This window comes from Alosa sapidissima, chromosome 9 (assembly GCF_018492685.1).
Source record: "Alosa sapidissima isolate fAloSap1 chromosome 9, fAloSap1.pri, whole genome shotgun sequence".
NCBI classification, from domain to species: domain Eukaryota; kingdom Metazoa; phylum Chordata; class Actinopteri; order Clupeiformes; family Clupeidae; genus Alosa; species Alosa sapidissima.
The window spans coordinates 8,726,535-8,738,662 of NC_055965.1; the positions used below are offsets into that span (position 1 = coordinate 8,726,535).

General features: G+C 45.4%; 1 protein-coding gene across 1 annotated transcript in view; it reads right to left on the bottom strand.

The window, feature by feature from the left end:
• Positions 1 to 12,128, bottom strand: part of LOC121717933 (voltage-dependent T-type calcium channel subunit alpha-1I-like) — a 108,842-nt gene that overhangs the window by 48,872 nt on the left and 47,842 nt on the right. Inside the window, 7 exon segments of the mRNA XM_042102645.1 lie at positions 1,371 to 1,540; positions 4,165 to 4,255; positions 4,750 to 4,905; positions 5,845 to 5,962; positions 6,740 to 6,925; positions 7,820 to 7,971; positions 10,430 to 10,517. Of these exon segments, the coding sequence (XP_041958579.1) occupies positions 1,371 to 1,540; positions 4,165 to 4,255; positions 4,750 to 4,905; positions 5,845 to 5,962; positions 6,740 to 6,925; positions 7,820 to 7,971; positions 10,430 to 10,517 (961 nt within the window).

Below are 12,128 nucleotides of genomic sequence, written 5' to 3' on the forward strand. Positions count from 1 at the left end.
TCAGAATCTTGGGATACGCCCGCTTGACAACGGGAGAGATAGAACTAACGACTGGTTACGAGGTTTAAACGGCCCTCCGCTTCGCGTCGGGGCCGTTTTACAACCTCGACCGTGCATTAACTTCTGTGAACAGACCACCGTGTTGTCCATTATCCCTTACATAATTTCCCAATAGGAATGGACAACACTGCTGTTCCGTTCTCCTTCCCAGTTTTTGTTGCTGTTGTTTCTTTTTAAAAAATATTTTTCTCTCTGCTGAGACTCACAGGTGCCTCTGATTAGTTCTATATATTCCCTTTCACCGTGCCAGACCTAGTCTGTTGTTACTGGGTGTAACCTCACTGTGCCAGACCTAGTCTGTTGTTACTGGGTGTAACCTCACTGTGCCAGACCTAGTCTGTTGTTACTGGTGTAGCCTCACCGTGCCAGACCTAGTCTGTTGTTACTGGTGTAGCCTCACCGTGCCAGACCTAGTCTGTTGTTACTGGTGTAACCTCACCGTGCCAGACCTAGTCTGTTGTTACTAACCTCACTGTGCCAGACCTAGTCTGTTGTTACTAACCTCACTGTGCCAGACCTAGTCTGTTGTTACTGGTGTAACCTCACTGTGCCAGACCTAGTCTGTTGTTACTAACCTCACTGTGCCAGACCTAGTCTGTTGTTACTAACCTCACTGTGCCAGACCTAGTCTGTTGTTACTGGTGTAACCTCACTGTGCCAGACCTAGACTGCTGTTACTGGTGTAACCTCACTGTTCGGCGTCCTTCATATCCACCTGTCAGTGAGACGCTCCCCTTTGAACGTGTCAGTGGAATTCAGACTCTCTTTTTAACTTGACCTTCCCTCAGATGGAGTTTCTGCTGCAGAACTAACACACCGACTCACAGGCCAGGGGCAGACAGAGGACCGGAGGGGAAAGATGAAGGACGCTCGGGCAGATCCAATCCACCACCTGAGGCATGACTCCCTTTGACACGACAACACACACAACCACCGCAAAACAACAAAACAACCGGCCGACCGGTCCAGCTCACGGTCAGCCCTGAATGTCATTTCTGCCCAGATCAGGAAGCAGGAGCGTTCAGCCAAGACTGGTATGAGAATGGGACACGGTCCAGAGGATGGACACACATATTCTGTTCATACCCTTCCTCTGCCCTCTCACAATCCTCTCATAATCCCTTTCTTCTATTACAGCACCTCTCATGGACAAAGATATGAAGACGACAATGATAACAAGGACAATGACAATGACAACAACAACAACAACAACAACGACGACAAAGACAAAGACAAAGACAAAGACAACAACACCAACAACAACAACAACAACAACAGTAAATGCAGTATTATGTGTGAGCTTGACTCACCAGGGAGAGGGAGCGCTGTTCCAGGCTGGACTTGCCCAGGCTGATGACGCTGCTCTTGCGGGAGCCCAGAGCGAAGCTCATCCTCTCGGCCGCGAACACGCCCCGCGCCGCCACCGACAGTGGGCCCATCTCCAGGTGCCCGTTGGGGGTCAGGGTGCAGATTTTGGGGTCTGGACACAGAGAGAGGGCAGCGGTGGTCACTCACTTGGACTCCAGCACAGAAGAGGGTTGAAATCACATCAATCATATAGCGTTAGTTCAGTCAGGAAACTGATGGCTTAGGCGTGGATCACACTGACCAGCGGCAAGCGGCAGGTTTCCTATAGCTCTCTATGGTTCGGCAGCGTAACGGTGGCAGTGCTAGCGTAGCGCTAGCGTTGAACAAGCTGAACTTGGTTCAACTATCAAAGTGCAACACGAGCTTATTCAATTGTCAGTTTAGGCAAACAGCTTGTGTTACCATAGGAACGAGGTAGAACTTATTATGGTCTGAGCGCTGCATTGCGCTCGCTGCTGCCGCTTGCCGCTGGCCAATGTGATCCCTGCCTTACACTGGAACTTCTACTTGCAGCTCAAGCCATACTGAGACAGGAAGGGACTAGCAGTGATGCACTAGGATGAGGCCATGGAATATGAATGCAATGTGTTCAGTAATTGGAGGCAAGGTAACCATTGGCAACTCAAAATGCTGTGCAACAAACTTAAACTATTTTCAACTTCAGCGGCTAGAATTGATTGGCGACAAGCAAATCGCCTCTGATCTGAATGCGGCTTTACTGTAGATTTCAAGCAGCAGCTGTGCTTCTGCCATTCTCCCACCCTACTTCCCTGACACCACCTGTCTAGATCTGCCTGAGATAAGGAAGGTTTGTTTACACAACGTTTTGGGCACGTTTTATCTTCATCCTGGTCGTTTGCGTTCAGGCAATGATGTTTATGGCTGCATTGAACAGCTGCGGTTAAAGCAGATCTATGCTGCCACAACCAACACCATGTCATTTACACAAATCAAGCTAACCAACATGCCCTGAGAGGTTTTCTGCCCGAACTACAGTTTCTATTCCAGCCATGTATTACGCCAGCTAAAAAGTACGTCTTAGTTTTTCACTGAGTTCTTTTACACTCACAAAGGATGTATAAGCATAGCATTTGAATAAAACATTAGGCCGTTTTTCCCTTAAGACAAATGGAACTTCATCTCCTCTCTGGCTCTGCAGTTTAACAGGCTGTGACTACAGTACACACGTCTTCAGCAGCCTTCTGCACATTTCAACAGTGGCCTTTGCTATTCTAACATTGATCTTGTGCGGCCGTTTTTCCCACGACGTCTCTGCTACCAACACATGCACACCTGAGTGTGTCAGCCCATTGGAAGTGACACCACTGGTGGCCCAACGTGTGGCTGTGTGAAGGCCGGTCAGATCTGGTTTGCATCAGAGCGACACATAGTCACATCCATGGAGCTCGTATGACACTTTCATCGTGACTAGTGTACAGAGGGGGGAATCCAGCCTTCAGCTCACCTTAGTGGAGAGCAGAGTGTTTGTGTGTGTGTGTGTGTGTGTGTGTGTGTGTGAATCAAAGACCCCGGGCTACAGCCGCACGGCTAAATAATGAAGGTGTGCGAGAGTCTGTCCGGTAGTCCAGACAGAGCTGACCTGAGAGATCCCTCGGACGTGGCGTTTGTTTTTGCGAGAAGGTCAGGAGGCAGGCAATTGCAAAAAAAAAAATTGTCACACTGCCGAGGAGAGGTGCCCATGCGTGCAGTGGAGGTCTCTGGGGGTATGACACACTCCCTCAAACGCGCGCACACACACACATACAGACACAGAAACACACACACACACAGACACAGACACACACACACACACACTCTTCGCTATGGTTTGCTTTATCTAGTTCTTTCTACAGCACAATATTCTCACCACAGTTGCTTCTGCCACTGCAGCTTGTATGAGAGGCCGCAGATGGAGAATGATTTATACATCATAGGCCACCCCGCACCACCCCTCCTCACCCCCGCCCCCACACATACACCCCTCCTCCCTCCGATCTCCCTACTCGTGTACCACAGAGAACATGAGTCGGCCTGGGTCTCCAGGGTTACAGGCGCCCAGAGTGAGCGAGCGAGATGGAGAGAGAGAGAGAGAGGAAGAGAGGGAGAAACAGAGAAAGAGGGAGAGAGAGAGAGAGAGAGGAACAGAGGGAGAAACAGAGAGAGAGAGGGAGAGAGAGGAACAGAGGGAGAAACAGAGAGAGAGAGGGAGAGAGAGAAAGAGAGAGAGAGACGTAAAGGAAGGCACGGCCTCCCCTTTGGTTCATCTGAGGGAAGACCACTAAGGGACATGGGAGGATAAGGAGGAGGAAGGTGGTGGGAGGTGAAGCCGTTGAGAGAGAGAGAGAGAGAGAGAGAGAGAGAGAGAGAGAGAGAGAGAGAGAGAGAGAGAGAGACCCAGAACATTCTGTAGAAACTCTTCAGAGCGATGGCTGGAAGGGAAAAAGCAATGCAAACATACTCACTCAACAGCTGAAAACAGTCTCTCTGAGAAGTCATCATCCACCATTATATTTACTAAAGCAAGTGCTATTCTTCCATCTTATTCCACACTGTTGCTCAAACACATATGCCAGTGAAAAGAAATCAAGCCCTTCTATTGACATTTGGATAATATTTCTTCATTCTTCAGTATGCCAAAAATCACATAAATTCAACCTGGAAGTGCTTTTCTATAAGCAATGAAAAGCATCAGCCATCATATACGCTGTGCACTATAGAATAACTTCATGGCCATACCAGACAGCTGGAGGGAGTCTTTGTGCTTCTCGCTCTCGTCAAAGTTAGAGGAGGACCTGTCGTCATCGGAGTAGGAGCGGTTTGCATCCCCCTAATTACAAGCCAGAGAGAGAGAGAGAGAGAGAGAGAGAGAGAGAGAGAGAGAGAGCGACAGAACAGGACAAAAAAAGAGATAATAATAAGCAAAGACCAACATGATTCCTCCCACCTCTCTCTCTCTCTCAATTTAATCCAATAAACTCATGCCAGGCTTGATGAAAGTAATTTTAATCAAGATATTTCTGAATTAGCCAAACGGGGGAGAACATAAGAGTATTTTGACTTAAATGTATTTTAGCTTCCTGAGGTGAGAAAAATGGCTTCCTAGTTACTAAGCAAAGAAAAAATATATAGCTGTTATGACTGTAGCTCTTTCCCCTTGTGACTAGGAGGACTTTGCTCTCTAGTTTCTAGATTCTGAGGGAAATGGCCTCTCTACTTTGTTTCCCTGGACTCTCCGAGGTAAGAAAAGTGGAGCGAATGACGGTGACTGGGGGAGAATTTAGGCGTAATGGTCAGTCTCTGAGGTGCTCTCCTTCCTCTGACCTCTGCCTGGAAGCCCTCCACCAGGATGGCGATGAGCAGGTTGAACAGGATGTAGTTCCCAAAGGTCATGAGCGCCACAAAGTAGAGTGCAGCCAAGGGGGAGGTGGAGGCCATGCCGTTGTACAGCACCACGTTCCAGTCCTCCTGGGTCAGGATCTACACAAAATAGACAGACAGACAGACAGACAGACACACACACACACACACACACACACACACACACACACACAATAAGGTGTGACATTTGCAAAACTTATATATTATAAAGGCATGGTCACACACACACGCACACACACACCATAAGGTGTGACATTTGCAAAACTTATATATTATAAATGCATGGTCACACACACACACACACACACACACACACACACACACACACACACACACACACACACATGGTCCCAGAGCACTACTGCTCCGGCAGGAAGGGGCGAGTAAAAAATGTCACATGCTTTTATTGCCTTTTTTAAAACAAAAGCAAAAATAGATGGGCCTAGTCTAATCTAACGTGACACCGTGGCAGTAGACAAATGCACAACCGCAAATTCATTCAGAGCAATAGAAAAACGTAGGTTAATATTTTTGACAAAAAAGCATGATCAAAAAATACCTTTTGTTCATTTTTCCAAAAACTGTTGCCGAGTCTAAATCACTGCAATTTTAGCTCCTGTGACCTTGCGTACACTGTGTGACCTGAGCGGCTGATCTCTCCCCCTCTCTCTTTTAAAATGCCAACATCGGCCAACAAGCCATTTACAACAAAATGTCAATGAGTAATAGAGTGACAGATCATTATTAGACAAAACAACACCTCACAAAATGAAAATATTGACAGTTTTTTTTTTTTTTATAGTGAAAGAGGTGGTGGATCCAACCAATCAGGTGCCGGTCCACATTTGGGAGGTCAAGGAGCGTGCTCCGGCAAGCTCTAGCCCAAATGAAGCCCTGTGTTGTGTATAATACATAATACATGCAACAGAAATAACCCCATTGGTCTATTGGGAAAAGTAAATGCATGCAATACTCAATGATTCTTCTTTTCATATTTGTTGAGAATATCCCACATTTGACAGCACAGGGCTCTCTCACCTGAAAGACTGTGACGATGGCCCACAGTAAGGAGTCAAAGTTCTTCCTGTCAGGGACTGTGTCACCCGCTTCCGTCTTCAAACTGAACTTACAACCAAAGATGTGCATCCCCAGAATACTACGGATATGAAGAGAACAAAAACAAAACACAAACATTTACCACCAGTAGTAAAATACGATTGAAAGACACAGTATTAGACACACAATGTACACCGTACCATGAAGGTAAGACAGCATACACACACACATATACACACACACATATATATATATATATAACTTTTAGTTGGTTTGGTAAAAATGAATTTGTTACTGAACTAAAATTACTTTTTTACTGAAGACACTACAACAAATATTCCTTGAGCCCATTCTAAGAAATAAGCAACATAAATCAGCATCCTACCCTGTCATCATCTTAGCAGCTTAGCAGAAATAAACGGAGATAGCCAAACTGTCTGCTCCGAGGACGAAGAGTGAAAAAATGCATTGCTATCTTTCATTACTTCTCTCTCTCTCTCTATCTATCTCTTTTGCGCCGTCAGTTGAAATGGCATTAATAAACTAGCAAAATAGGTTTTGAATGCTAATGTCATTGGAGAGCCCTCAGTGATTGGAGGCCATTACAGACAGAGAGAGAGTGAGAGAGTGAGTGAGAGAGAGAAAGAGAAAAAGACAGGGAGGGAGAGCGGAAGGGAGAGAGAAAGAGAGTATGAGAGAGGGGGGGGGGATCAATCACATCCCTGTTTAATTTAGAGTAAATAATGCTGATGCTCCACAAGGGATTGTGGTCTGTCACACAGACAGAAAAACACATGCAGTGATCAGACAGACACACACACACACACACACACACACACACACACAAATAATTACACACACACACACACACACACACCTGAAGATGAAGATGAAGAGCATGAGGAGCATGCAGAAGGTGGCCACGTTGTCCATGGTCTTCATCAGCACCACCAGCTGACGCCGCAGAGCCGGCATGAAGCGCACCAGCTTTAGAACCCGCAGCAGACGGAACGTGCGCAGAACCGACAGACCCCCGTCCGACTGCCCGATGATCTCACACACGCTGCAGAGACAGAACGAAAAAAAAGAAAGAGAGCGTGAGAGATAGAATCGGCTTCTGGCAGACCATAGCCATCTAAGAGTGACAACAGTTTGAAAAAAGACAAATTGAAATTGAACAAATGGAGCGCATGAAGCGTGTGGCTATGACAACAACGAGGAAGAGAGGGAAAGAGGGGAAGAGGGGAAAAAAGGAAGACATATGGCACAGACGAGAGAGAAAGGGAATATTGTGTTCTCCCTTCTTATCTCTTAGACACAGAACAACAGTCTTTTCATATACTTTCACAAAACTGTAGTGCAGTATATATAGAATATCACTGATCATAGTCACAATAGTCTCTTTTTTATATCTTTTGGTTTTCTCTTGATGTATTGTATACTGTAAACTAAATATTGACAACTTGGGGATGCGGTGGGGTTGATGGGGTGAAGGAGAGCTATTGTGTGTGTGTGTGTGTGTGTGTGTGTGTGTGTGTGTGTGTGTGTGAGTGTGTGTGTGTGTGTGTGAGAGTGTGTGTGTGTGTGTGTGTGTGTGTGTGTGTGTGTGTGTGTGTGGTTGTTTGTTTGTTTGTTCTGTACTGTCGTTGTCTTTTACAGGAGCCCCTCGAAAACAAAATGTTGCATCTCAAGGGCTTATCCTTCAAATAAATAAATCAAATCAAATAAGTAAATAAAACTCTTCTGTGAACTGGAATGAACTGAACTGAGGGAGAGCAAGTGGGTGAGTGAGACTGTGAGAGGAAAAAAGAGAAGAGAAGAGAAGAGAAGAGAAAAGAGGGGAAACATAAATAGCAGCGTGAACGAGAGACACCCCGAGGAGTCCAACTCATTTGTCTGGGAGTGCTTTTCATGATGCTCGCTCGGCCCTCCAGGTCAGAGTGACCGCTCCACACACCTGATGATGACAATGATGCCGTCGAAGATGTTGTAGGGGTTGCGCAGGTAGTTGAAGAAGCCGAAGGCCGTCAGCTTGAGGACCATCTCCAGGGCGAACATGCTGGTGAAGACGATGTTGCAGATCTCCAGGATGTTGGTCAGCTCTTCCGGCTGCCACAGAAACACAAAACATCAAAACAGAACGATATTTGAGCAAGTGTGTAGCACTAGTGTGTGTGTGTGTGTTTTGTGTGTTATAGTTAACTAAACTCAATAACAACAACTAATAAGCATCAAGCTCAGTCCAGCTCTTCTTTCCTAACCATCAATTAAGAGTCAACAAAATGAATCAAGCAAAAGAAGAATATTTCGAGCACTGGACAAACCAAATGACCAACCAAAGTAGAATTAATCCCTATCTGACCCTAAAAAAAGAATGTGAATTGGCTGAATATCTCATCTGTCAGAGATATGAAGCAGAGGCAAATCCTGACCAGGCTCAGTGACCTCAACCTAGCAGTGGAAACAGGCAGACACAGAAAAAAACCTGGCTGCCAAGAGAACAAAGAAAATGTGGTCACTGTCAGGCAGAGAAGGTTGAGACAGAGGAACACTGTCTTCTTCACTGTGGAAAATTTTAAGACTTCCAAAATACCAAATTTTGAAGACATTGAAGACAATGATAAAATGGCCATACTTCTTGGTGAAGGGCCCTCTGCTGCCAGCACAATATGTCTTAAAATGCCACAACCTGAGGGTCTTTGATTAACAGACACACATATGCATGTGGGCTTGCGTGCGCGCGCGCACACACACACACACACACACACAAACACAAACACACAAATACATACACTCACCCCTACCTATCATCCTAGTATTATTTCTACTACTGTTTATTTTGAGTTCACATGTTTATACCCACATTGCTGTATTTCTATTTTCTTTCTTTTGTGATACTATTGTATCATTTGCTAGCTTTGGCAACACTGTACCCATCAATCATGTATATAAAGCACCTTTGAATTTGAATGTGTGTGTGTGTGTTTCGAGAGAGAAAGAGATAGAGTGAGTGAGAGAGCGAGACAGCGAGAGAGAGAGAGAGAGAGAGAGAGAGAGAGAGAGAGGGAGGGAGAGAGAGAGAGAGAGAGAAGGAGAGACCTTGAGTGACCCAAATAATTATAGAGGCATCCGTGCAAACAGTAATCTGGGGAAGGTTTTCTGTAGCATCATGAATCACTTCCTTGTCAGGCATGCTGTCTTAAACAAAAGACAAATCTTACTAATTCATAGAACATCGGAGCTTATCTTCACTTTACAAACTCTAACTGACTAAATTGAATCTAATTGAATTAAATTGAATTGAGAGAGAGAGAGAGCTCCTATTTTGCACCCTGGTGCATGGCGTAAAACTCCACCCAGCGCAAAGTTTATTTTATTATTTTGTCTATTTTTTAAACAATGTGCCCAGGGGTGTGGTAATTAACAACCTAGGGAGTGGTCTAAAGCATTGTCTAAAAATCGCTATCGTACACTACCTAAAACGCATTACGCCACTGACCAAGAGAAACCTGGTCAGAAGTCTATGGCGAGTTGTTTAGGCTATATGTTATTTTAAGAACGCAATGCACTGTCATATGGGCGGGTGCACAACGCACCATCCTTCTATCATCCATGAACGCGCACCAGCGCACGTCCATGCAAAACATTACAAATTACACGATTACAATGGGGAACATAATTAGAATAAAGATATTACGAAATTCATCTCACGATGAGTAGTTATTCACCATCATTTGCAAATTGGTAATGACGGTTAAAAGTGATTAGGGGAGAGGCCAGAGACACATATGGAGCACAGCTGAAGACGCACTGTCACGAGATATAAGCAACTCCTCTGCAGGATAAACGTTGTTTTATTCAGTCATTGGAACAATATTAGGGTAAGTGTTGCTTTTTCCAGCCTGTGTTTTCGATAGTAACCCATTGTCAGTCAATAGTGAAAGTAACTTACTGTGTATAACTGTTTTGTCTTTGACTGATACCAGAGTGAAGTTGTATCACAAAAGTATCACTTTGCCAATGAGTTCAAATAATAGACGAGTGCAAATGCGTGAAGGCTATGCTAGGTTTTAGTAAAGCATGGTTTAGTGGAATGACTGTTCCATACGGTCACAAGCAGCCTCCTTCAAAATGTGCCGCTGACTGTCAAAATACCGATGCATTCTTTGACGTCGCGCTTCGCGCTGTTAAAGGGAATGACAGATGTCATTCTCATTGGTTTAAATGATGTTACGACCCAAACTCACCCAAGACTGATTAAGAAACCTAGGAACGCCTTGTTGCGCCATCCGCCCGACGTTTGATAACAAAACCACTCCCAATGTGGACTGGACATTCTACTAAATTTGAATAAGCTTTTGACTAGTGACCATGCGCTTTAGACTGTCGTAATAGGGCCCAGAGAGTGAGAGAGAATGAAAGTATATCTATGGCTATGAACCATCTTGTTTCCTTTCTATCAAATGTCTTTAAACCCATTTCATTTCCTGTCTTTCAGGCCATTTCTGTCTATCAGTCAATGTCTGTCTGTCTGTCTTCCTATGCATTGACTCGATCACTAGCTGACGCTTTTATCCAGCAGGACTTCCAGTGGAAAGACCCAGTCCCCCTGGACCTCCATGTGAACGGTGAAAGCTGCAGGAAAGCTCAGATATCTAACAGAACACCACACCCATGCACTACATGTCTGTATCTCTGTCTGTCTGTGCAGGGATGGATTACTGCACGGGCCTACCGGGCCCAGGCCCAGGGGCCCAAGGGATCAGCCAAGCCTTTGCATGGAATCATTGCCTCAATATCAACAGGCTATGAATCTGATTGAATTTTGATTGATTTGAAGTATTGGCCATCCCCAAAATGCACCAGAATACAGGAAATCACATCAAACAAATAAAAATTTTCTGGGAGAGGACCCCCAACCCCCCCCCCTCCCACATGCGACAATTAGTGGGGGGCCCTGATTGCATCTTGGCCCAGGGGCCCGAAAGTTCATAATCCGTCCATGTGTCTGTGTGTTCATGGGTAAAGAGTGAAGTAATGAGATGTGTGGTGCATAGGGGGAGAGTAGAGATGGTGGATTAGCTGCATCACTGCACACACACACACACACACACACACACACACACACACACACACACACACACACACACACACACACACACACACACAAAAAAAGGATTTCAGCCCAGAGAGAGAATAATAGTGTTGCATTATCAGTAGAGAATACAGATAAGAACCATCCGTACAGAGAGTGCCCAACATCATGGCACACACACACACACACACACACTACAACCGATATGGTCATTCTCTCTCTCTCTCTCTCTCTCTCTCTCTCTCTCTCTCTCTCTCTCTCTCTCTCTCTCTCTCTCAGAACACACACACACACACACACACACGTACACACACACTACAACCGATATGGTCATTCTCTCTCTCTCTCTCTCTCTCTCTCAGACACACACACACACACACACACACACACACACACACACACACACGTACACACACACTACAACCGATATGGTCATTCTCTCTCTCTCTCTCTCTCTCAGAACACACACACACACACACACACACACACACACACACACACACTACAACCAGTATGGTCATTCTCTCTCTCTCTCTCTCTCTCTCTCAGAACACACACACACACACGTACACACACACTACAACCGATATGGTCATTCTCTCTCTCTCTCTCTCTCTCTCTCAGAACACACACACACACACACACACACACACACACACACACACACTACAACCAGTATGGTCATTCTCTCTCTCTCTCTCTCTCTCTCTCAGAACACACACACACACACACACTACAACCGATATGGTCATTCTCTCTCTCTCTCTCTCTCTCAGAACACACACACACACACACACACACACACACACACACACACTACAACCAATATGGTCATTCTCTCTCTCTCTCTCTCTCTCTCAGAACACACACACACACACACACACACTACAACCAGTATGGTCATTCTCTCTCTCTCTCTCTCTCTCTCTCTCAGAACACACACACACACACGTACACACACACTACAACCAATATGGTCATTCTCTCTCTCTCTCTCTCAGAACACACACACACACACACACACACACAGTACAACCAATATGGTCATTCTCTCTCTCTCTCTCTCTCAGAACACACACACACACACACACACACACACACACTACAACCAATATGGTCATTCTCTCTCTCTCTCTCTCTCTCTCTCTCTCTCTCAGAACACACACACACA